The following is a 26,613-nucleotide window of genomic DNA, read 5'->3' as shown; positions in this document are numbered from 1 at the left end:
TTGCTGGGGAACTTCTCTCCACCTGGGTTGGCCAGCCCTGCACCTCCCAGAATTGATGGGTTTTGTTGTGTTGATGGATGGGAATGTCCTACTAGGCTGGAAGTCATCTCTGTGACTGCCAACCTGGGTCCCTCATGTCCTTGCTGTATCCTGAGGGCCTAGCACAGCGAGATGTGCTTAAATAGGACACACGCTCCAGCCACGTGTGGCTGACCCGACCAGGGAGGCCTCGTACAAATCACCCCAGCTGCATCCAGGAGGATGAAATCAGCACAAGACCCCACTTCCTCCACACCCTTCCGCACACTCATCCGTCAGCTCACAGAAACCCAAACAGCCCCCTATTCGGAATAAAAACATTCTCCAATGTTTTCATTCCATAGCATCAGTGTAAGTCTCCATATCTTTTTGCTGTTGTTTAAGGGATAGGTTGAAAAAGAAAAATCCTTAAAACAGGAGTTGGGTGAGGTGGCTCACACCTGTAAACATGAGGCCAAAAGTTCGATACCAGCCTGGGCAACATGGTGAAATCACAACTCTAATTAAAAAAAAAAAAAATTAGGCAGACGTGGTAGCGTATGCCTGTAATCCCAGCTACTTGGGAGGCTGAAGCACGAGAATCGCTTGAACCTGGGAGGTGGAAGTTGCAGGGAGCTGAGATCGTACTACTGCCCTTCAGCCTGGGTGACAGAGCAAGACTTTGTCTCAAAAAAAAAAAAAAAAAAAATCCTTAAAATCCCAGTGCAATATTGTTTCAGTCCAGTGCACTGAATTAACACTGCACATTGCAGCAGTAACTCCCCCTTTACAGAACCTAGAATCTGGTAAGAAATACATCATATTTGACAGTGACTAAAAAAATACAGTACACAGCAGCTTTAAAAAAGAGCATTTTATTTTAATAAAGAATAAAAGAGATCAATATACTGTTTTAATGGATACAAAAATAAATATTCATTCAGCATATTAAAGATATGTGCTTTGACATTCATTTGAATTGGAGATTCAAGCCTATTGTTATCTTATGAACACTTCAGCAAACAAGTCTGCCATTCTTAAAAATATAATGCTTTGTTGGACAAAAGGGACAAGCCACGTCCCCTGGTCCTCTCCTCTATTCACCTGTGAACTCCATCCACATGTAAAGGACCTCTGGGTCTGACTGTCCCCTCCACAGGCATGGTGCTGGGAAAAGGAAACAGGCATATCTGGCTTTTCAGATTCTAAACCGGAAACTCTCACAGTCACAAATCCACCATGAGACTTGGGAGATTGGATGAGCTGTCTCCCAAACCCTAACACCTTCCACCTTCTCAAAATGAAGGCTGACAGGTGGGGCCCCTTCCTGCCCTTTCACTGGGAGGTTCTGAATGCGGGATGGTGCTGACTCAGGCTGGGCACAAAGGAGAAAGGAGGACATGGAAAATCCGACAATTCAAAGTACAAATATTTCAAACACATGTGAAAACCATCTGGAAAGAAGAAAAGAGGTATCTGGAATGATTTCATGACAGAAATGAAAAAAAAAATTTAGTTCTAATCTTCCTGGCAACAAAGCCCCAGAGGAGAAGGTTTCATTGTCTGAAGATAAAAACACACCCGTTTGCCTGGATATGAACACATATTCCTGCACCGAATTCTAGAAAGAATATACTTTCTTCTAACAAGCCAAGAGTTTTTCTTGTACTCATTAAAGGGGGTTTTAATCTAAATATTTTTAAATCTTATTAAAATGCATAAAAGTAAAAAGATATTTCACATAGAATCAAGCCTATGAAATCATAAATCTATAACTCTAACAAAAGATAAAGACAAAAACAACCTTGTTTTCACAAGTTGATTTTTAAACTCCAAATTCCTTTATCGAAGCAGCTATCTGCTAATATTACTGAATGACAAGTCTTTGGAAATGATAGTTAACCGAAAATGCAGAAAGAATCACAGCAACTAATGATAATGACGGGGAAAGGGTAGAAAATAAAATTTTTAGCCACAGGTTGTGGTTACAGCATCCAGGCCATCACCGACATCTCGGCAGGGCTATGCCGCCACTTCGTATTAAACGTCTACTCCTCCGAGAATGCCCTTACTAAATTAAGTGCAAAGTAAGGCATCCCACCCCAGACAGAGGGATCCACGTTCTTTAATCATGATGCGGGCCACTGTAACAGGGAGAAGGATGCAGGACGCAGACGGGGTGGGGCGCCCAAGCGACGCACTTAGACGGTGATCTGTTGGTTTTCTCTGAAAAACGATCTCTGGTGTGAGGCACAAATATCTGGAAACATCCGGAAGACCTGGTCTGGCGGCGGCTCCTCGGGGGCCTGCATCACAGAGCCGGCTCCACAGCTCTTCCCAGCCTCTTCTGCCAGTTGCCGGACATACAGCTGCTCAATCTAGATGGGAGGTGCAGAAAGTCAGAGGCAGAGGCGGAGGCTCCAAAGGGGGTGGGCACTGTCTTTGACCCTAGCCAGGTCCTCTCATGACCCCAGTGCCACGTGAGTCCCAAGTGAATGAGCCAGAATGCCAAGGAAGGGCAAGCAGTACTCCCGCCAAGACTGTTCCATACTCCCCAGTACTGTCCCAGCTGGGACAGCCAGCACCCAGAATCCCACCATTAGAGATTCATTCCTTTGACTACATGAAATAAGGGGTGGCAATGCCCTAATCTGTCACTTAGACCTTCAGGCAACTGAACAGGTAGAATCTTTCTGGAGAAGAGGCTTAGATTTGAAAACCAAAAACGAAAAAAGAAAACACACACACACAGACTGTGCGCGTCCCAGACACCGGAAGATGGCTCGGAGATGGCAAGAATCCGCTTCCCCCGTATTGAAGGTCTTGCCCAGGCCTGCCTCCTACACAGGTGGAAACTTGTCCTTGTGTCCTCTTCTCCAGCCCAAAACTTGATCCTTACATGACAGGGCCAGGAGACCTGGATGCAGGGCTCAAAACTGCCCAGACTGCCGGGCGCGGTGGCTCACGCCTGTAATCCCAGTACTTTGGGAGACCAAGCCGGGAGGATCACAAGGTCAAGACCATCCTGGCCAACATGGTGAAACCCCATCTCTACTAAAAATACAAAAAATTAGCTGAGCGTGGTGGCACGGGCCTGTAGTCCCAGCAACTCGGGAGGCTGAGGCAGGAGAATCGCTTGAACCCGGGAGGCGGAGGTTGCAGTGAGCCAAGGTCACGCCATTGCACACCAGCCTGGGCAACAGAGCAAGACTCCATCTCAAAAAAAAAAAAAAAAAAAAAAAAAGCTGCCCATACTTACCTGCACGAGAATGAGTTTGGAGCGCAAGGGGGCCATATCCGGAAACTCTTCCCCAAAGCACAGCACCACCCTGCCGTCAGGAAGCCGGCCCTGGCTGTTATAGAACTGCTGCAGCTCTGGAATGACACAGGCAGAGGGTGTTTGCAAGCAAGGCCGAGATGACCTCCAACTCCCGCAGCAGCAGGGCTGGGGGATCAGGAGGCCCAGGGCTTGCAGCATTTAGGCCAGGGCACCATGGGATCTCAAACTGGTGGCCCTTGGGCCAAATTCCAAGCAAGGAGCTGTTGGTTTGGCCATTCCAGGTTGTTGCCGGGATTTTAATGCCTCGGTTGAATGCCTCTCCATGGGCACAGCTGCCCAGTGCTCCCTCTTATCTCTCAATTCATGCATTGCTCTTACCTGCCTGGCCCCTGGAGGCAACTGAGTTGGCAACCCCGACCTGAGGACACCCAGGGAGGGCTGCAGCCCTCACCCGAATCTCTGACAGCCAACTGAAAGGGTCTCAAAGTGGGCCGGTGGACCAGCAGCAGTCGCCTTCCCTGGGAGCTCATTAGAAATGTAGAATCTTGGGCCCCGCCTCAGACCCATGGAATCAGAGGATGTGAGGCAGGCCCGGGAATGTACATTGCAGGACGCACTTCCGTGCCGCTCTGCCTGCTCAGGGGTGATACCCGCGGCCTCACGCCTCCTCACTAGGGGGATTCCTCAGGGCTCATGCACCCGAGCTCACACATACCCCTGCACCTGCCCTTCCAGGCCCCTCCTCTGGCAGTTCTCAGGCCAGTGGCAGCCGAGACCTGACACTATCTCGGGCTGTGCTGCTACAGGGAGAGGAGCAGAGAGCATGGGGACGTGGAGAAGGGAGACGCCATCCTAGCCCTCCAGGAGACACCCAGGCTGGGATCCTACACATCCTCCCTACAGCGTAACGAAAGCTAACGGGCAGCACTTAGCGTGTGCAGCTGCCATCCTGAGCACTTAGTGTGCGGAAAGTCAGCGTGTCTCAAAACCTGTACACAGATCCCCAGAGACCTTGCTAAGATGCAGGTTTGGATCCTGTGGCTGGAGCAGGGCCTCAGACTCTGCGTCTCTAGCCAGCGCTCAGGGACCATCCTCGGAACATACTCCAAGGTACATGAGGTTAAGTTCCTTTACCCTCCCGACAATCACCTGATGAGGGTACTGATTCTGCACCCCATTGTACACATGGGGAAGTTGAGGCACAGAGAAGCACCCCAGGATCGCTCAGTGGGAGAGGGCAGAGTGCCATTCAAAGGAGCACCTCCTTGCCGCACCATGCCCCTCACTCCCCCTCCACATCCCTCCATGAGACCACAGGGCCACCCTGAGCTGCAAATGGCACACGGATAGGAGGCGTGATCTCTAAGATGTGGGGGCAGCAAGGTGACGACGGTACAGACCTCGAAAGAACTGGCTGGTGTCGAAGACCTGGACCACCTCATCACGCTCCAGCTTGTTGGGCCTGCCTTTGCACACCACGGCGTTGCCGCTGCAGAACACGCGGCCCTGGCACAGCCGCTTGACGAACACACCCTGCCGGCTGCTGTGCAGCAGCACCCCGCGCTCCAGGTGCCCGAACAGCTTCCGCGTCACCTGCCTCTGTCGCTCGCTGGGGATGGCGTCGGCCGGTGGGAAGCGCACCAGCTCCAGGCCCTCGGGCCCATACAGCTTGGTGCCGGGCAGCCCAGGCTGGCTCAGGGACAGGCGGCAGCCCTCGGGGCAGGTGGTGGTGGCCTGGCCCACCAGCTTGCCCCCATAGTAGAAGCTGATCACCATCTGGGAGAACGCTGTGGACAAGAGGGACACGATGACGGTGCTGCGGGGAGACATACAGGGTCCCTCCTGTGCAAGTGCACAGTCTGTCTCACACCTACATGGGTAACTCTTTGTGTGTCTGGAACCACTTTGATATTCTGGGGAAATCCATGTACTGCTTGTAGAAGTAATGTTTTTATATGCATGAATAAATACACAGAATGACTAAGGAAACCAATGACTGAAAATATTAACTACAACAGTGTTCTCTGTACTTCTTCATTGACTCTTTAAATACAAGGTCTAGAGAAGGTCTGGTAACTGTTGTAATTTACACGTCAGGCTGAGGTCAAACGATGTTTCGACAACTCATTTCTTATGACAATACTCCGTCTCATAGGCACTGCTAAGGGCACGGTGGCCTGCTGCCTACATTCATAACAAAAGGAAATGCTCAATTTAAACCTGAAGTTAAAGAAAATAAAGACATAATCTTTTTCTCAACAAATTCACAGCGCCCTTGGTATTTCCTGGATTTCAGATTAAGAATCTCTGCAAAACCCTTCATCCAAATCTGTTCTCAGGAAAGAGTATGAAAAACACTCAAACTAAAGCAGGGGTTCCCCAAAAGTGGCACACACAGAATAATGGGGGAGGGGTGATACATGTAATCACAAGATTATTCCATCTTCAATATTCTCCCAACCTCTGATTACCTCAAAAAGCAAGCCTCAGTTTGGTGCTGATAGCTCTCTAACACCTAACACCTGTCAATCTCCCTTTTGAATAATGGCACTGAATTTAGGACTCCAAATTCAGGGCATTGTCAGAGGTCAAGACAAATTCAATGAAAGACAAATACAATCTTAATCAATTCTAGCCAGACAGTATTACCTACTTATACCAGGTGCCACAGGTCTTCCTTTACAGGCATGATAGTGGGTTCTCATTTAAAATAAACTTGTTTTATTTTAAGATTAAGATTTGAGGAAAAACATGATGTTAATAACAGTCCAGGCTGTGAAAACCAATTGTGACACTGGACCTCAAGTGACCAAAGTTTGGAAAACACTAAACTAAGGTAGGAATGCAGATAACATGTAAATGCAGGGAGGTATCTGCATTTTAATCGCCTTAAACCAAAAGAATTACATACGCTAGCAATGAGCTTAGTGAGTTTGCAGCTCCTTCTAAGTACCCCAGACCGGTTCGAGGCTGCCTTGTGGAGCCATACAAGTTGTGAGGTGCCTAACTCCACAGCGCCCCCTAGAGTTGTGCAAGGCTGACCACATCTGGGGAGGCCCTGAGTCCATCTGCATTCCCTGCTGACACTGCTGGGCACTCAGAACTCCTTGGACCCTCCCATTGGGCTCTGCTCCCTGCCTTATTATTTGACAACCCACCGCTCACGGGCTCCATTTCCAGCCATGCTGGAGTTCCGCAGGTTCTAGAATCATGCAGGGTAGGAAGCTAGAGCTGCAGAAGCTCTGGTCCACCTCATTGATTTGACACTTCAGGAAACTGAAGCCTAGATAGGGTCACCCAAAAGGAAATGGCAGCACTGGTCTCGCTCTTCCCTGCTCACCATCTTCCCCGCTGGTCTCGCTCTTCCTCACTCATCATCTTCCCCCCACGCCAAGTCTGCAACTTCTGCACTGCCTGCGGACTCCACACACTCCCCTTCCTTTACCCTGAAGCAACTTTCGAACTTTGTTCCAAATGAATGAAACGCTTCAGGCAACTCCGTCACCCCTTTAGCCCTTTGCCCTGTCATTTCCGGGGCCTTATCTTGGTACCAGCACCTCTCAGTCATGTGAACTGGCAGCTTCACCCGGAACAGCTAAGTGCTTCAGAGACGCCTAAGCAGGAGCGTCTTAGAGACCACACACCCCAGAACGTCTTATGCTGAGAGAAGGTTCCAGCTGTCAGGCTTGTACCTGACAGGTGAGAAGCATCTCACCAAGGGCTGCCAAGGTGAGGCAGGTGAGCCTTCTGCAACAGTAAGGGCCTGCTGCGACCCAGCCCTGCCCTTATAGAGCCACTCACCCACAAGAACAGCCTTGCTGGGGAACAGCCTGACCACAGAGGCAGCAACAAAGACACCCGCAGCACAGACCCTGCAGCCCACCTGCCTGACGTGCGGTCCCAGCGCAGCCGCTGCCCAGCTGGATGACCTGGGGCAAGCCGCTTCCCCACTCTGTGCCTCAGCTTTTCATCAGCAAAGTAGAGATAAAAACAGCATCCACCTCACTGGGCTGCTGTGAGGATTATCGGAGCTTGTATTTGTGCTTGGCACAGGTAAGCACCAGTTAAAGAAACTGGGTAACAGGACAAATGCTTATCTACACAGACAAGACTCCTGAAGTTATAAACCACAGACTATGGTCTACACAGCTCATATCAGGTGCTGTGCCCAGGGCTTGAGACCTACCAGCACATTTAACCCTGTAAGGTAGATTATTATTATACCCATTTTCCAGGTAAGGAAACTGAGGCATGGATTTACATAGAGGTGGGGGCAGGGCTGGACAGAGGTACCAAAGCTCACAGCTTCTAGAAGGATGTTCTGTGCATGAGGCAGTGGCTATGACCCTACTGGACTAATTCAAGGACATGCTCTCCCCAAATTGTGCCTCTGCATCTCACCGAGATGGCTCAGTTCTGTGCCTGGCTACTCCACAGCCCCCGGAAAGCACTGGTCAGCAGACTCCCAGACCATAGCCCAGTGGCTGGCGAGCCCGGAGGCTTAGCCTCATGACCCAGGCCTCCCAGAACTGAGATCCTGTGAGCATGGCGGCTGCCGGGCACAAGGAGGCCTCAAGAACAGGCTCCAGCCAGAGGCCTGCGCGACCTGGATGAGATCCTGAACCTCCCAGCCTCAGTCTCCTCATCTGTGAAGCCGGAGTGAAAACAACCCCCCAGCTCAAAGGGCTGCCAGGAAATAGACAAGAGCTTCATGGACAGGGCATTGCCATCTCGATAGTTTTCCTGCCTGGGTGAGCACCGACCTCTGCTACCCACAAAACTGTCCCATGCAGTCCTCAGCCAGCACGCTTCTATCCCTGCCCCATTTCCTCCCCTGCCCAGAGGCCCAGCCCTAACGTTCTGTGGCCCATCTGATGAGACCAGCTGCTCGCCTCCCACAGAACCAGCCAATGCTGGAAGATGCCCCAGCTTCCTTGTTCAGAAGATGCCGTCACCACGCCTGAGCGTCAGTTCCAGGCGCAGCTGGCAGAAGTGCAGCCAGGGTCCTTAGCCGCTGAGACTACACACAAAGGCCACCTCTGCCCACCGCGGGGAGGCCCCCACTCTGGAGCACACCAGCTACGTGACCAGGGCTCCTGAGCCCGTGAAATAGGAACAGCTGCATCCACCTAGAGGTGGTGGGCAGGGGAGCCTGAGATGAGGCTCTGAGAGACTCCACCACTCCACCTGCAGCCCCAAAAGAGAGGCAGCGCTGGGACAGACGCTGGCCTGTCCCTCACTGTCTCTCCTGCACAGTTACAGCCTCAAAGAGTACTCTGTCTACTTGCTGGTCCAGTCCAAGAAAAGTGGCCTCAAAAGAGGTCACTCGCCAGCTCCTGACCAAATGGTGAGGAGGAGAAATTGGGGCCTCGACTTCCACACCAGGTCCTGCTCATCCTCAGAACCGGGCCTAGACTTCCACACCAGGTCCTGCTCATCCTCAGAACTGGGCCTAGACTTCCACACCAGGTCCTGCTCATCCTCGGAACCGGGCCTAGACTTCCACACCAGGTCCTGCTCATCCTCAGAACCGGGCCTAGACTTCCACACCAGGTCCTGCTCATCCTCGGAACGGGGCCTAGACTTCCACACCAGGTCCTGCTCATCCTCAGAACCGGGCCTAGACTTCCACACCAGGTCCTGCTCATCCTCGGAACCGGGCCTAGACTTCCACACCAGGTCCTGCTCATCCTCGGAACCCCGCAACCCTGCTTGGGTCATCTGGGCTTTGTCTTCAAACAGTGCCCACGCCCCGCTCAGCCCGGACCACCCCGTACCTGAATGGTGCGCGTCGTAGGTGGTGTACCCCGTCACCAGCGGCACGCCTGCAGGAGAAACAGAAAAGCAAGCTCAGAGCCACCCAGGTGTGGTGTACAGGGAGTAACCCCAATCGCTCCTTCTCCCAAAGTCCCTTAAAAGGCTGCACATGGCGTGCCAGAGGCTCCAGGGAGCACAGGCTTCCGCTGAATTCAGTGCTTTTCCCCACCAGAGCAGAGAGCCATTGTTTCACAAATGCAGAAAACCAGAGTGGCAAGTCGGGGGGACTTCCTCTATGCTGTGGGATTTCTGACCATGTGTCAGTGTGACACTGTGGGGCCACATTTCCTTCCCACCTCAAGCACTTGCCCCCAGAATACCACTGGACTGCATACCCACCACCCAGGGCTTATCTCTGGGGGAGAGCCTGGGGGTGCAAGCTAGCTTTCCGGATAGTGTTCCTGCAGCACAGACAGAGGTGCCTTTCCAGGGGCCTCTTACTCGACACCCACGGCCTGGCAACCTTCAAGGCCTCCGGGGCCAGCTGCCACCTCCCAGACTCCCACAGGGGATGTAGGGCTAGGGGGAAGACGCCGAGGGAGGAAGCAAACACATTCACTGGCTGCAGAAGCCTGGGCCTGGCGGGGGCGGGGGCATTTCAAGCAGCTGGGGGTTCTGAGTGGCTCATCAAAAGAGAATCAAAGGATGAATACCTCACTTAACCCTCGTGACCCCATGGCGCAAGTCCTGGTTTCTCTGTTTTACGGATGAATAAACTGAGGCTCAAGATCTGTAACTTCCCAGCGTGGGATTCAAATCCAGGGCTCTGAACAAACTTCCTGTTCCTGGTCTGAGTTCTCCTCTCCTCCAAATGCCCTGGGCTCTCTTTGGTTCTGAGGGGGTCCTTAATGTCGTAACAGACTGGCCGACCTAATGGAGTACCCAGGGAGGGGGCGCCAGCGTGGCCAAGAGCTGCATCTTCCCTCTGGCCTTACACAAGTTCACTAGACCCTCTTCCCTGGACTTTCCCAGGAGCGTGGGGAGAGCTGGCATGGACATCACCTAGGGAACAAGCAGCTTGTGCCCTCCTGAGAAGCAGCAGAGAGCAGGGCCAAAGGCACAGCTGGGCTCTGCCCTCATGTTGGGAAACCAGGGCCATCGTTCTTCACCTCTCAGGGCTGAGCTACCTTTAATGAGACATTGATCATGATAGCAACAACCACCCCCACTCCATCCCTGGCTGGTGGAATGCCGTAAACCCTTCAGGCCATGCCTGGTGACAATTCTGGGCCACCCACCCTCACCTGTGCTGGGCTGCTGCGCCCACCAGTCTGGAAGGAGCTGACTCCGACAGGCCTCCGGCGGGGAAGGGCTCCTTTTGATCATCCCCATGTAATCGTCCACAGAAGGCTGCACAGTCAGGGGAGGGAGAGGAGGGCAGCTCAGTCACTGATCTCCCACCTGGGGCTCCAGTGTTTGTAAAAATGAACAGTTCATGTGTAACTAAAACCATATTGTCACCTTTATCTCAGGAGACAAAAGTCAAGTTTCACTTTGCAACCTGAAAGGCCCTAGGCCTTAAATCTACCAGGCTTAGCATTCAAACCATGTGGCCAAATTACTAGGCTCTTTGGGGGCCACTGATAAGTTTCTTGGCCCTTTCCAGGACCTGCCTGTTGCAGACCCAGTGTTCCAGGTTATCCAATTGCCCTCAACGCCCTGGACACGCAGACAAGCTCTGAGACACCAGTGAACAGTGATGCTGGCCAAAGGCTGCCATGCTTTCAAGAATCTCGCTCAACGAGCCACATGCAGATGTTCAATCTCTGGCCCATTCCTTAAAGGAGGCTGATAAATCCAATTATGAAATGTTTTGAAATTGCTTTTCTTGTGACCCCGGTGTGGCAATCCGATTATCTCACTCTCTCAGCTGAGTCAGCAGAAAAGCCTTCTACAGAAAACAGGACATTGGTGGAGGGCCACGAAGCCGAGAATTCACTCAGTTGGCTGCCAAAGACCACCCAGACACTTGGCAGCTGCCTCTGCAGAAGAGCAAGGCCGTTCGGGTAGGTTACATTCTGTTATCTTCATTCTCTGACAGCCAAGCTACTCTTAAGGATTCCATTATTGCTATGTTATTAAGAAGAAGAATTTATGCAGTACTCACACCACCTTTTGCAAAGGCTGCACGAGGTTTAGTCATGCAAATGTCCACCTTGTAATACCCATGAAAAGCATAGTTAAGAGGCCAAAGACAGAAGGAAAAGGCATCCCAATAGCTGAAATGGGTATACAAAAGCCATGTGTTCTTGCCTAAGGAGGCCGCGATTATGCTCTCCCTTGTAGCCTATTAGGAGTTTATGTGCAATGTGAACATGCTTGGTTATCCAGCTTTCCAATCCGTTAAGGAATAAAACCTGCACATTAAAAAGGAAGCAATCAAATAGCCATGAGAGCTGGTACAACAACCCACGCCATCATGACAAGCGCAGGCAGCAAGGAAAGTTTACATTTTGTTCTCTGTAGCCTGCTAGGAAGGCAAGGGAATTCACGATGCCATTTAAAAGACTGCTGTCCAAAGAGTTCGAACCGTTTGGAGCTGGAAGGAACTTCACTGACACATAACTGGCAGCTCAGGCCCAGCCCTAGGGATGAAGGAGGGATCTGGCGTGAGGGGTTGACCTATCGGCAGAAGCTGGCCTGGGGAGGGGGCGCCCAGCCAGTCCTTCCGTTCCAGATCTGTACAGGTGGAGATGCCACTTCCTAAGCGAGCCCGAGGCTCTGGCTGCCTTCATACGGCAAGAACGGTGCCCCTCCCTGCCAGAAGACATGAGACTCCTCCTGGCAGGGCCAGACCCCTGAAATGCTGCCTCTGCTTACCTCCTTGATCAGCTCGTCGATTTCAGAGCGACCGCACTCCATCTCTGTAACTTCATTCACGCAGCCAGCAGTTGCCACGCCTAGTTTGCCTACAGAAAACCAGACAAACACCATGACACATGGCACGGAGGCATCGCAGCCTTTGCTGAAGCCATAATCTACTCTGTAAATGCTGAGTTTAAGGAAACGTTAAGTTAGTGAGTGTCTTCATTGGTTTGGGAAAGGCACAGAATTTTTTTCCCATGCTTCAGTCATCTGATCAGCAAAGTCAAAAGAGAGAAGTTGGTGGTGGTGGTGGTGGTGGTGGTTGTTTTTGCTAACACTTTTAAAGGATAAAGACAGCACTTTGGTCTCTTTCTTCTATTTTCTGAGATCCAAAATGAGTCTGTATCAGATACACTTTACAGCAAGCATTTGCTAACTTAAGAAGGTTACATTTATAAGCCAGGGCATTTGAAAACACTCACAGATTTCCTGGCAAAATGTGTTGGCAGGTTGGGGTCTTTTTTGTATTGCCAGTTGGCAGGAAATCTCTTTTTGGCCTTTCCAAATATACACATGTGCATCAGTGCACACAGCCATGCACACACACACACCGCAGCACCCTCACTGATGCCCAGTGGGCACCAGCCATAATCACAAACCGCCTAAAGGTGCACAGTGTCCACAGGAGCACGCTGGGCCAGCCTCTGCTCTTTCCCTTCTCATGCCGCTTCCTCAGTCGACAACTTACCTTATGAAGTTTATCAGTGTGAGACGTATCACAACCAACACTTACAAAAATTCATTATTCCCAGTGACCTACAGAATTTCCCCACTGTTTCCTCCTGGCTGAATTTTGATTCCATTTCGATAGATTGAAGAATTCACTGAGAAGCTACTGATGGGGAAGTAGGGAGCAGGTGGGGCGCCCACCATGGAGCCTGCAAACCACTGAGGTTAGAGGCGAGTGGGCCCCTGTAGGCAATTATGCAAATGCTACATTGCTTCACCCCTGAGAACCTCCTGCTGCTTCTTTAACATCACTAGCAGGTGATGCTGGCTGCACCCCATGCTATAAACAAGTTGGGGTCACCTGCCGGTTCAAGCCTGACTGATCTTGGGGGTGGGAGTGGGGGCCAAAAGAAACTTCTCTATTCCTTCAAATCACACTTTACTTTTTGGTGATAAAAAAAATTGTCCAAAACTGGGAAATGAGGCAAAAAGATGACTGCTTAGCCTTTCAGGGCCACCCCAGACTATTATATAGAGGTTTCCTCCTAAAGGGCACCCGATTCTCCAAGGGAAGGTCAGTTTGTTGGCCTTACTATTTAGTATTGATTAGGGTTCACGCTCAGTAGAGTTAGGTGCTAATTGCAGACGATTAGGCTACAAACGCCCCAAACGGCAATCGTACTGTCCGGGTCGGGCATCGGCTTTGGCTCAGCTTTCTCGTTCATGGGCCACATTCACCAGCACCTCGGATTCTCTGTCCACCATCTTTACCATCATGCTGCCTCCTTCATGACGATTACACAACTCTCTGACACAGATTCACTATATATTTGTTTGAATCACAATTTTAACTTTTTAAAAAATTCTAAGTCAACACCCCCACAGCGGGAAGAGTGCAAACTTCAAACTTCTGCACAGCCCCAAGAAGTTTTGGGGGTTTCTGTTTCTTACAGGCATTCGTGGACTACTCAGAAGCTTAGAAGGAGAAAGCCAGAGTGGGTTATTCTAAAAGCCTCATCAAGTGGCTAAGAAAATCAATGTGTTAAAAGCATGTTCTAAACCAGTGCTGGTAATTAGGTTTTATCTCGTAAGTCAGCTACAATTCATGGCAGCGGCACAGCACGGGGCTTTGAGAAGCCTTCTGAGGCCAGATCCCAGCTCAGTACTTTGGGATTTATTTTAGTGATGTAGGACCAGGGTGCGGCATGTTTTTGCTGTCCTGCTTTAATCTGTCACAAATGCTTTCTTGGGACTTGAGAGCTGGAAGAAACCTCAGGAATGATCACATCCCGGAATTCCCAAATAACAATCAGGATCTAGTAACACATTGAGGCATATCCCATCTCCAACAATGAAGCCCATGGTGCCATCTTTGACAACTTCATCTGAGAGCTTTACTCCCAACCCTCATGATCCAGCCCTTCTGTGGCCACCATATTTTCCCCCGGCCTCCTCTGCAAGCTGCTGGAAAATGAAAGGATTCCTCATCAGAAACTGCTGGAGGATGCTTATTCCTGTCCAGGGAGGCCCTACAAATGTCTGTGGTCAGGCAGCAAGTGGGGCACAGGTTGGGCAGCACCCAATCTCCTCCGCCCTTCCCTCTGAGGTCACTGGAAAGAGATCTCAATTTCTGCTTACACGAAGGAGAGAACTACTTCGTTTAACTGAAACTATGTGCCCCAGACCCTGTGTCTACCCCAGACCCAAGTTCTGTGGTGAAGGCTACAGGCCAGGGCAGCTTCCGGAAGGTTTCATGCCCATAAAGGATAGTTACATTTTTGCTCTTCCTCAGGAACAATTCGGTAAACTTTGTATGGCTCGGAAATGTCCAGTTGGGACCGGTCCGTCACTTCCTCAAAATCTGGGCTCTTATTCAAAGCACAGCGTAACCTCGTCTTCCAAGTGGCTGGTTCAGCTTTGTCCCCTTCTTTAAACTTCCCTTTAAAAACTGCCCAGGCCTGAAGAAAGAAACAGAAGCACATTAAATTCATGGCCGACTCCAATCACAAATATCCGTCACCATGACCAGGACCCCACACATCCTTCCCTTCCCATGAGTCTTTGTTGGCCATCAACTCTCATTCAATTTCAGGACCCAAAGAGACTCCAATCAGATGTCTTGAGTCTTTGTGAAAAGACCCAAGCCAGGGAGGGGGTCCCCCAGGTTCACACAGCTGAGTCAGAAGTCGAACCCAGGCTGAAGGCTCCTCCAACCCTGGAGTGCACCTTTTAGCCAAGCCCTTGCCTGGCTGAAGAGCTGGAGACACCTGAGGTTTACACAGCACAAAGAGGAAGTTGCATATGGTTTCACCAGAGCGTTCAAAACAAAGAACAAGTTGTTGCTTTTTCAGATCAACCCCTAAAATTTAGCATGAAAAGGGAACATTTGCAAAAAGTCAAAATGGTCATCCATCGCCGTGTTACTTTTAATAGAAATTTTGTTTTGCATTTTTGCATTTATTCTAGACTTTTCCCCCCAGGTGCTGTTTAAAATGTAATGAAATATTTTCCCTTTAATGTGTGTGTGTGTTTTTTTAATAGATCTGTTTTCTGACTTTTCCAAACCTTAGGATCTGAACTAGGACCAGAAATTCAAAGCTGAAATCTTAAAGTCATAATGTAGAATGGGGCAGTACAGATTTTAAAAAAATAAGACAGGTGAATGGACAGATTTTAAGCTTGCAAAATTGGAATACAGACACACCAACTAGGAGGTAACCACAGTCAGATGAGAATTATCTTCGGTTTCAGGAAAAATCAGGCAGTGTCCTCCAGCCTAAAATGATAGGAGATCTGTAGGGACATCCCGATCCCATTCAGGAGAATGCAATTCCAAGAGGTAAGTAACTTTCGCAAGGTCACCCAGTCTGGGATTAAATGCCAGCTGTACCCACTTCAGGAAAATGCAATTCCAAGAGGTAAGTAACTTTCCCAAGGCCACCCAGTCTGGGATTAAATGCCAGCTGTACCCACTTCCAACCCAACAGTTTCTCCACCACAGCAAGTGTTCTCAGGCTTAATGCATATACCAACCCCTGCCCCTGGGAAGCTTGTGAAAATGCAGATTCCTGGGCCTTGCCCCTCAAGATTCTCACTGGGGAAGGGAGGTTGGGTCTCGGTAGCTGTCTTTTTTTAGTTTTTATTTTTATTTATTTTAGTTTTTTTATTTTTTTGAGACGGAGTCTCACTCTGTCACCAGTCTGGAATGCAGTGGCGCAATCTGGCTCACTGCAACCTCCACCTACCAGGTTCAAGCGAATCCTCCTACCTCAGCCTCCCAAGTAGCTGGGACTACAGGTGTGCACCACCATACCCAGCTAATTTTTGTATTTTTAGTACAGACGAGGTTTCACCATGTTGGCCAGGATGGTCTTGATCTCTTGACCTCGTGATCCGCCTGCCTCAGCCTCCCAAAGTGCTGGGCTTACAGGTGTGAGCCACCACACCCAGCCCAGGTAGCTGTCTTTAGCCAGTATCCCAGGGATTTGGATTTAGCTACCCAGGAGACCACACTTCCAGAAACTCCATCATGCCCCCATGAGTCACAGCTCCTTTAAAATAGCCCAGACTGTTTTTCCTCTCAAAAAAGACAAGAATGCTTACTGTTCAAGGCCAACGCTGCCTACTTTGTTGATGCAAAATGTTGCACCTCTACCTGGGGTAAAGAGACTGGAAGAACATTCCCATTAGTGAGCATAAGTGGTAGTTTCCTCATGTGACATTGATGTAAAACTCCCCTCTAAAACTATTTCTTAAAGCACACGGTCTTTAATGCTCTCTTCATTGACTGCATCACTGACCGGGCATTAATTTGGGTTTTGCTGTTGTTTATTTTTAAAGAAATAAACCAGCAAACCATGTACTAAATCAACTGTAGTTTCAAATTTTTATTACTTTAAATCAGGGTTTCCCCACCGTGGCAAGCCTGACATATCAGCTGGGACCCTTCTTTGTGGCGGGGTGGTCCTGTGGATTGTAGAATATTCAGCGGCATCCCTAGCCTTGACCCACCAGATGCCAATAGCACCCCTCCCCTAGCTGTGACAACCAAAAAAGGTCTCCAAACATGGCCAAGTATTCCCTGGAGGGTAAATCATGATACCTCCCCCACCTGAGAACCACTGAGTTAACCCACATCCCAAACGGGCCTTGAAATGCACAGATTTCATGGCAACGTTGTGATCCGCTGGTACACATACGCAACCGCGGTGCCTGCAAGGCACTGCCATATTCACTCGTTCACGCCAAGCTCACACTCACCCCACGAGCAAGTCCAGGCCACATCATCCATCACAGCAGGGCCCACGGCCAGGAAGCATCCAGGGCCACCATCGGGTACCTGGCTTGCCGCCTGCCCTGAACTCTGTGACACAGCAGGCACCTGGCCCTCTCCCAGCCTCTCTGGCCAGCATTAAAAGGTCAACTTGGCTTGATGATCTCTCGAGATCCTTCTTGAGCTAGGGCAAAAACTAGACATGAGAGTGATTTCAGGGCCCCCCCCCACCGCAAAAGTCACTATGGCTCATTCGGCCTCCACCATAACTTATTTCTCCTGTTGACGCACAACTCAGGCTGACAGCATTGAACTAAGACCAGGAGGTCTTCCTAATTTAATATGATTGTTTCATGTTGCATTTTTTTAATTAAATGCTATTTTTCCCTTCAAGGCCTGCTGAATGAGAAATATCTGTGCTACTAAGTGAGCTTTAACTCATTCAGGCCTGTTACGATGCCTGGAATAACCATGAATCATAATCCTCACTTAACTAGATTTCCCCCCTTGTCGTCATGTCAAGAAGGTAAAGTACTTTTTAAAAATTAAATGAGTTGCTATCAGGGCCTCATCAGTGTACTCAGGGTAGGTACAAAATGAGCTCAGTGTTTTTTCAATTTCTCTTCTGTGATCTATACCATGAGGCCGGCCTCAGGATGATGCCTGCAGACAATGAGGGATTTTCTGGTATAAGTGGCCTCTTTTACCATCCACTTATTACGGAAGAAACCAAACTCATAAATTTCTTTCTTAACTCCTAAATTGTTGAAAGGTTTTCTTTGAACAGTTGAAAGAAACAAGTGTCTACATAACCAGAAAATCCCTAAGATGGCTCTATCTGACCGAGGTTGACTTCATCCAACAGCCAAAGATCTATCCGGCTAACGTCACAGAGACAGGCCTCTCAGAGGATGGATGGGAACAAGCATAGCTCAGGGAAGCACATGATGGGCTCTTGCTGGCGCCATGTCTCCACCGGCACTGGTGGCCCTCCCGATGGCCTCCCTGCTCCAGTGGGCACCCGCGTCTCCCTCCTGGCCCCATTCCTGCTGAGATTGTAGACTCATTTCAGATTGCCACATCAGGCGACTGCGTAACCAACGGAAACATTGGGAATCTTGCACATTTTTCTCAACACTGTTGAAACGGCCATGAAGAACATTGCATAAGATGTATAAATCTGGGGCTTTATTTCATTACCCCCCGAGCACAAGTTGAAGTAGGGAATGGGGTGAAGGGAGAAGCTTCATCTCCGTCAGCATGCCACATGTCAGGGCTACACAGCCTAGTCCAGCACCCTCTGCCATGTCTTAAAGATGTTTTACTGATGTCCAACCTGCAACTGTGCCCTCAGCACCCAACACCTCTGGTTAAGTCTGTTGATCCTGGCAGTGGCCAGCTCTTATCAGGGTTCTCAATGGGGAGGGGAAGACTCTGCCCCACCAGGAGATATTTGGCAATGTCCAAGACATTTTTGATTGTGACAGTAGGGGAGGGGATGCTACTGGCATCTGGTGGGTAGAGGCCAGAGATGCCACTAAACATCCCACAAGGCATAGGGAACCCTTACAACAAAGAATTGCCCAGACCCAGACATCAACAGTGGTGAGGCAGAGAAATTCCAGCTTTGGGGTTATCTATAATGCAGAGTTCCCAACCGACTGGATGGGACTCTGGCACTGTTTAAATTTGCAGTCCTTCCCAAGAGAAGTTCACCATGATGCCAAAGGCAAAAAAAAAAAAAAAAAAAAAACATCTGCAATCAAACAAGAGAGAAATCCACAATGGCACTAAGGGTGAGGAGGCAGGCAGTGGCATCACAAAACTTCTTGGTGCTGAGGCTCCCTGACCTGGGGTCCTTGATCAGAAAGAATCTGGAACGTGTAGGGGCACCAAGGGATCCCTCGAAGGTGAGTGCAAAGCGTTCCCTTGTCCCCATATTCCTTGGCGTGGTCAGTAATGGGCATCAGATTCTCAAGAAGATCAGCAACCTCAAATTGCAGATTTAACAGAATTACTGAAACGCACAGCCCCACTGCAAACGTCGGTCAGGCAGAGACGAGCAGGACCAAAATGCATCTTAAGCTACCTTTGACCTATTTATGGTCCACTCTGGGGTTAAGGTGTGATCTTTTGTCATTTTTGTTCTCTGGTGTCAGGGGACAGTCATCTGTGGCTGGGAGTCCAGCACTGTCATGGGGTCCTACAGCCTTGACCCCCTCCACACCTTGTTTGTGGTCTCAGGTCTGATTCTGGCCCCCAACAACTCAGCCCCTTTCACCCCTCTCCCACACTCACTCTCCCCTCCCCATCTCTGGCCCCCAAATGCAAGAGAATAAGCACACATGGCAATGGCTTATAACCTGGGCTAGGACTCAGACTACGTGTAGTGTCCACACTGGCAAACGTGGAAGTCTAGGCTGACCTTGACCTTGGGCTCCGAATCTCCCAGAGGTGAAACCTGGACATCTGGAGCCTTAGAGATGCCCACACAGGACTCTGATGACCCACAAGGGACTCGATAGCCCAGCTGGTCTGCAGAGCTGGGCTGCCCTAATTCCTGGTTCCTCTGTCTGAATCTAGGTGTAATGGCAAGAAATCTCTGTTGATCAGCTATTCTGGAGTTAGGACCAAGTGTTCACAGTTGGGCCATCTTGCATCTGAATGCTGGCTCCATCATACAAGAGCTGTGAGACCTCAACAAGTCACTTCTCCTCTCAGTGCCTCTATAGAATGAGGGTGGGAACAGCATCTACCACACAGGATCGTGTGAGCAGAAAACAAGCCGTGGGCCAGGCCTGGCACAGAACAAACCCTCCATCACGTCTCTCCACGCATGGGGAACCGATTACTCTCAAGGGAGGTGAGACTATTTTTAGACATCTGCTGCAGGTTCACAACCCCCCACACGGCCCAGCCCCCAAAGGAATGACAGATGGCATCTCACCCTCCTGAGCTGGCCCTACAATGCCAGGCAGAAGTATCAGCTTTGAAAGAACAAGGACTGAAACCTTCCCTGGTATATGCATTGCCTCTAATGGAAGCCCGTGGGGAAAGGTCTTAGCGTGAAGGTCTGGAAGTATTTTCTCCCACTTGGCTCATCAGGAAAAGGAAGCAGCAGAAAAGAGAAGAAAAGAGCCTTCGATCTCCTCATCAGAATACAAGCGACCACAAAAGTGACTCTGTAATTCAAGAGATGTGAAATCAGCTCGTGTACATGTTTGAGACACATTCAGCACTCCTGAACCAATGTTTGCTTTTAAAAAACTGGATTAATTTTTAAGTAAATGAGAAAGATGTCACTCAACATCTCCACTAGTCCATGAGGGAAAGGAGACACTGTGCCCACAGTGGGGAAGGGAGCTGGGGTCTTTACCTTAAAAATGGAGGCATCCACTTCCTGATTATAATCTTGCTTGCCAGCGTGTTTCCAAGGGATCCGGAACATGCTCTTCTCGTCATTCTCCCAAATCAGTCCTGGATACATGCTACTGTCAATCTGCTCGATCAGCCACTGTCGAAGCCGCCGACCACCATTCCGGTCACACATCCTTGGAAAGACAGAAATACACGCTGTGATATTACGGATATTGTCTCATTCATCACAGCAACCCAAAAACTGCTAACAGGAAACTCAGAGGTTTGCAGCAAAGGTGCTGGCTTGGGGGAAACCCACAGATTCAGGGACTCCGGGACACCTGCCATGAGAAGGCAATGCTGGCCTCCATGACCTCACAGCCCTGAATGCAAACTGAAAGCTCCGTGGGAAACCTGCAGCCACCTGCAGCCACCAGCAGCCCCCTGCAGGTCCCTCCCACTGTGCTGGCTGTGCTCCTTCCAGCTTTCATCTGCCCTTTCCTTTCAGGCAGATACAGCCACAGTGAACAGCTCCAGTTTTAGCGCAAGACTGGAAGGAGAGGGAGAATCACTTTTACAGCACCAGGTTCCTTCACTGAGCAGCCCATTATCCGAAGAACCAACTGGGCTACCAGACGCCCAGCTGGCCCCATATTCGCTGATAGAATACAGCGTCTGTGCCGTCTGGGAAAGAGGAGACCCTCAGGCCAGCCCATCTAAACAGCTGTTCCTTCACAGTGATAAGAGCAGGAGTTTGAGAATGAGACAGAACCGCGATCTCATTCAAGTCCCGCCACCGTTCAGCCGGGAGACCCTGGATCAGCATTCAAACTCAGGGCATCAGCTACCCAGCCCCAGATGAAGCTAACAAAACGCTACCTGTACTGCTTGTAGAGAGAATTCAGATGCTACACAGAAAGCAACTGAGACAGGGCCTGGACCTTACACGCCAGATGTCATTATCATTATCCAAACTTCCTTCCTGGGCAACTCCTACGACCAACTGAAAGATAGGGACAAGAGTGAGGGAATAAACTGCAGCTACCGAACAGGGCAAAGTTCACTGGGCTCCTCTTCCAGAAGATGTTCCACTCTAGGGACCTAACCATCCCAGGGCACCCAAAGACATCCTTTGGAAGAACACTCTCACCCAAGCAGACAGCTTCCCCAACAGCACAGAGAAAGAGAGAGAGAACTAGCATGACCTATCGACTTAGAGCCAACATTTCCAAGAACAGTGCTGGAAATCCCCCAGACAGCTGGATAGACGCCCACCCAAAAAAAAAAAAAAAAATAGCATTTTTGTTCTTCTGATTAAAATGTGACCTCTTTGGGCAAACGAGTTTGAAACAATCAGCAGGAACAAGACATAACATCCCAAAATATGGTAGAGCCACGCTGGTCCAGAAAGCAAAATATCAATCAGAACCTTCACAAGAAGTACGCATTTTGGAAACTTCAGCCACCCTGCAGGTGGCCGTGAGATGGGAAACAGGGCCAGGTCCCAGGGAGGAGAAGGTGGGATTTCTTAAATTCTCCATCCAACAACCTCAGTTGTGCGTTTATGGATTTAAAAGGGGATGAGTTCAATTTTTTTTCTTTAGAGACAGGGTCTTGCTCTGTCACCCAGGCAGGAGTGCAGTGGTGCCATCATAGCTCGCGGCAGCCTGGAACTCCTGGGCTTAAGCGATCTTCCTGCCTCAGCCTCTTGAGTACCTGGAACTACAGACATGTGCCACCACACCCAGATATACATTTTAGAGACAGGGTCTCGATATGTTGCCCAGTCTGGTCTTGAACTCTCGGCCTCAAGTGATCCTCCCACATCAGCCTCCTAACGTGCTGTGATTACAGGTGTGAGCCACTGCGCCCACCCAAATTAGACCTTGGTTTGAAAACTCTGAACTCTGGCAAAGGCTTTTCTCTAACCAGACCTTGTGACGTCACTTGAACCTCTCCATGAGGCTTCCTCACCTGTAAGTTGAGAGGCTGTATCTCAAGAGACCCAGAATTCTAAAGCAGGCCACTGTGTTTATCATAAAGAAGGAACAGACTTGGGAGAGGGTACCTGAGAAGAGAAATGGAACACCAATACCAAAGACCGCCCCCCTCCACTCCCCGAAAACAAGTTAGCAGCTCTTTCCTGGGACAAGGTAGAAAAATTTCTCCTAGATTGAGGAATGAGCTGCACAGAGGTGACCAGAACACAACACAGGGGTTGGCTTCTGAGACTTTCAACTAAATGAGATATTTCCCCGGATTTCCTTGCTACAAGTTTCTTAAACTAGAATCCACAGTTCCTGAGCCTCCTGCAACTAAAAGCAAAATTTTGTTAGTACATGCATTTTTCTAGAAAGAGGGTCAACACTTTCTTATCAGGATTCCTAATGGATTCATAACATCTAAACTGTTCAGGACAACTGTCTTGGTGATTTACAGGAAAAAGAAATTTTAAAAGGAAAAAGAGAAGAGTAAGTCATAGCATCTGAAAGCTCGAAAATACTTTAGAAATCATCTAATCCAGCCCCCTCTTTATTTAAGAGAGGAAAAACTGAGGCCCAGAGAGGCACGGCAAATACCGAGGCAGCCAGCGGACTGTGTTGGAACCCAGGCCGGCGCCCCAACGCCAGCGGCAGCTTATTTCACACATGGTGCAGAGAAAAGCCATAGTTACATTACAAGATCTCTGCACATGTGCAGCCACGTCTGAGTGTCCTTCGTGGTCTCCTCCAAGATTCTAAGTAACATCAAAAGCCTGAGATTCTATTACAGTTATGATCCATAATGATTTATTAAACATTAACAAACGAATTCCACCAAATGCCCAGCCAGGAAAAATTAATAAGTCTAATCACATGTTTATAACTTCCTCTTCTTGATTTTGAGGTAATCTATTGGCCAAGCCCTATCTGCAGCCCTAGAAATGTATCCAGCAGTCAGGCTTTCCAGGAGGGACGTGATAAGAGGCTGCCCTGGGCCCACCTAATCCAGATTACAGGTCACACCTGAGCTGGCAGCAGCAGCCCCCACCCTCTCCCCCGCCTCGGAGGGCCCAGGGCACTCGTTCTGGCCTAGCGTACCCGCATCACTAGACCAGAAAGCACCAAAGCCATTTCTCTCTCTGGCACCAACCTTCCTCAAGTGACTGAATCACTCCCAAATCTTTTCATAGAGGAAGCTGCCGTAACCCAAAAGGACAAGCTTTGAACTGTCATTTTAACTACCAGTTCTTACCTTTGGTTTAAAAAAGAAAGTGGGGGGCCATTGGTTGGGGAGACTTCTTAAAATTCTAGAAAATTCAGTCTCTAGTTTCCATCCGTAAAGCCTTTCACAGCTCTGGGTAAGTAACACATCTCACCTTAGGAAAGTCTGTCCTATGTATTGGGACTCATTTTACAAACAATGTTCTTTCAATAAATTTTTTCAAACAATGCTTTTGTGAGCTGTGGCCCATATACAGACTCTATGGCCAAGGACGACTGGGCTGTGATGGAAGCAAAGGCCCTCAAGCCAGACTCAGAAATCTTAATTGACTGTCATTAAACAGAATTTTAGAACCAGTCTGTCCCCTCCTTCACAAACTAACCCTCGATAACGACTGGTTATTGGGCAGTTCCACAGTTGTGACCCTCCAAGCATTATTCCACGTGGTAGAATTTCAGTGGGATGATACAGCGCGTTTCAAGACAGGGGGTTGCTATTGCCGTTCATTATATGAGCTCTCCTAACGTTTTCCATGTAAACCAGATATAAAGAAAAATGAGATTTTTAAAAAGGCATCTATCTACCAATCTTTGGAAACCGGCAAGCGATAATCAACGACTTGGGCATTCAGATTGGACTTAGGTGGCTGGAAAATAGGCAAAAAGCAGAGAGGGACACGGGCGGCCACTGAGCTGCGCCCGGGGACATTACGGTAGGTAGTTCCACCCCCACGCCCCGCCTGGCGTCGGGGACCCCGCGGGACCGGACCGCGCGGGACAAGGGCGCCCTACCCGCCCACTGTGCCTACCTGCCGCCGTCCCGCCGCCGTCTCGCCGCCCGCGTTCCCACGCTTGCTACCGCGCTCCAGGCGATGCGCCAGCGGGCGCGCGGCCTTAAAAAGGGCCGTGGGGGGACGGGCGGTGCGCAGAGCGACGGCCACACCGACCAATAGCGGCAGCTTGGCTCGCGCGGCCCGCCTTCTTCGAAGTGCTCTGCTTTCCGAGAAATCACTTTCCCGCCCCCGGCAGCCGCGGCAGGGGGTCCGGGCCTCTTCTGGAGCCGCTGGCCGAGCCCCGCTCCTCACACCTGGGGTCCAGGGGCGGCGCTGCAGGGGGGCTTTCCCAGGAATTCCGGAGGCCCCGCGGAGCGACCTGGAGGCGTCCTCTGCCTTCCAGGCCGGCTCGGGCGGACAGCCCCGGGAGTGCGGCGGCTCCCGAGCGAGCCACTAGCAACGAGCCGGACGGTGCACACCGTGCGCCTGCGGCCCATTAATCAGAATCCACAACCAGAAACTAGCTGCCCCGCCAGTCTCCGCCTTCACGAGCGCTGGATATTGGGCAGTGACGCCCGCCGCGCGTTATTCCACGGGGACGGGGACGCGAAGGTCGTTTACAGACCGTCCCGGGTCACCGGTGGCCTGCGCTGCCCGGGAGGGGCAGGAGAATCCCAGCTTCAAAGGAGGCCACTGCCCGCTGAGACCGCGACTGAAACAGGAGCATCGAACGTGCTAGGCTCTAGAAGGTCCCCTTGGGGAAATTTTCATCATAAATCCTTTTCTCCAGAAAGCGTCAGCGTTAAGAAGAGGTCCTCTGTGGGACCAGCCGCTCCCGGGTGGGCGTTAAGATGTCCCCTGTGGGACCACCCGCTCCTGGGTGTGCACTGACATTTATTGTAAAAATGAAGTGGGGGAGAGGGAGAACAACACTGGAAAGGGAAAGAAATCCCTGGAAACGGAAAAAGAAGCGTTTCCGCGTTCCATCCTGGGGAAGCCCTGGAATCGGGGGAAAATGAGGGTCGCGATTGGCTTTTATTGCCCAGTAGAGAATCACACATGGGGGCTGCTTTTTGCGTTGAGCTTTTCGGGGACCTATGAAAATGTTTGAGACTGAAAATTTTATTGACTGCACAATACAAAAAGTATACTGCAAATCTGAGATTAATAAATGTTTAAATGAAGGTCCCCATGTTAACTTCATAATTGCAATGTATTGATGGATAAATGTTTCATTATATTTTGAAACTATAACTTAGACATCACTTGGTATGAATTCCCTAATGCCGTGATTGCCGGGAAGTCATAGTCATTATAAAATGAGTTCCACAACATCAAATAATTTCAAATGAAACTATTGTTTTAACACTCACGTTATTTAAGAGTATTTAGAGAATATGAGAGTGTTTTAATATATTTGCTACGATGTGGGATGGAGCTTCCAGAAATCAGAGCATCTAGGACCTCAGAAGTTCTTAAAACAGCCTCTGTATATGTTTACTCTCATATATTTTTATCAATGTGGCCCTAAGCCTACACAGATTTACTTACAAGTGCTGTCTGCTGCACAAAGATGTATCCTCAGGTTTCCACCAACCTCCACTTAAAGACAAGGGTAAGTGAATATAGGAAATCAACAGTGGAAGGGCTTCTGCACGTGTCATTGGCAGTAGGTGTCACTATGTACATTACAGGAACTGGCTTGCATTAACACTGCTCCAGAAACCCCATATTTTCCACGTGGTGGTTCCTTGCTGCCTAGGAACAATTTCTAACCAGATGTGTTTAGTTCTGCTCTTATTTAATGGGCATTTATGAGGCAACTACTATGTGCTAGATATAGTGCCAAGAACAGGAGCCCCAAAGAATGAACATAATGTCTCAGTCTTTGAGACAGTCCTGCCCAGGAGTGTCAGAATCCAGAACCCAGCCTGCTCTGCCAGTCTCAGCCTGTCAGCCTGGAGGCTCCACAGAGCCTGCCCCTCGGATATCGGGAGGCAAAAAAAAAAAAAAAAAAAAAATCCTTTAGCGCTTGCGTGTGTTATTACTTGTCATATTACAGTGTGGTTCTATTCTTTATTCCCTGGAATTATATTTCCAATTGAAAGACCATTTTTCTGGCTGGGCACGGTGGCTCATGCCTGTAATCCCAGCATTTTGGGAGGCCGAGGCGGGCAGATCACCTGAGGTCAGGAGTTTGAGACCAGCCTGGCCAACATGGTGAAACCCCTGTCTCTACTAAAAATACAAAGAACTTAGCTGGGCATGGTGGCGCACGCCTGTAGTCCCAGCTACTCAGGAGGCAGGAAGATAGTTTGAACCCAGGAGGCGGAAGTTGCAGTGAGCCGAGATCACGCC

At 49.8% G+C, this 26,613-nt stretch overlaps 2 protein-coding genes across 2 annotated transcripts; both read right to left on the bottom strand.

Moving 5' to 3' along the window:
- Nucleotides 1–877: 877 nt before the first annotated feature.
- IRF8 (interferon regulatory factor 8) lies at nt 878–25,156 on the bottom strand. Its single transcript, XM_003820844.5, has 9 exons — nt 24,292–25,156; nt 20,299–20,473; nt 14,424–14,607; nt 11,936–12,024; nt 10,360–10,465; nt 9,076–9,123; nt 4,699–5,085; nt 3,278–3,393; nt 878–2,396 (listed from the first exon to the last, which is right to left on the bottom strand). The coding sequence occupies exons 2-9, from the start codon at nt 20,470–20,472 to the stop codon at nt 2,220–2,222; spliced, it is 1,281 nt and encodes a 426-aa protein (XP_003820892.1). The 5' UTR covers nt 20,473; nt 24,292–25,156; the 3' UTR covers nt 878–2,219.
- On the bottom strand, nt 5,092–9,066 carry LOC130540877 (uncharacterized). Its single transcript, XM_057299989.2, has one exon. It carries the CDS (start codon nt 9,017–9,019, stop codon nt 8,621–8,623), a length of 399 nt encoding a protein of 132 aa, XP_057155972.2. The 5' UTR covers nt 9,020–9,066; the 3' UTR covers nt 5,092–8,620.
- Nucleotides 25,157–26,613: the final 1,457 nt, after the last annotated feature.

The sequence above is a fragment of the Pan paniscus genome, chromosome 18 (genome assembly GCF_029289425.2).
Source record: "Pan paniscus chromosome 18, NHGRI_mPanPan1-v2.0_pri, whole genome shotgun sequence".
NCBI classification, from domain to species: Eukaryota; Metazoa; Chordata; class Mammalia; order Primates; family Hominidae; genus Pan; species Pan paniscus.
This window is presented reverse-complemented; position numbering and strand designations above follow the sequence as displayed.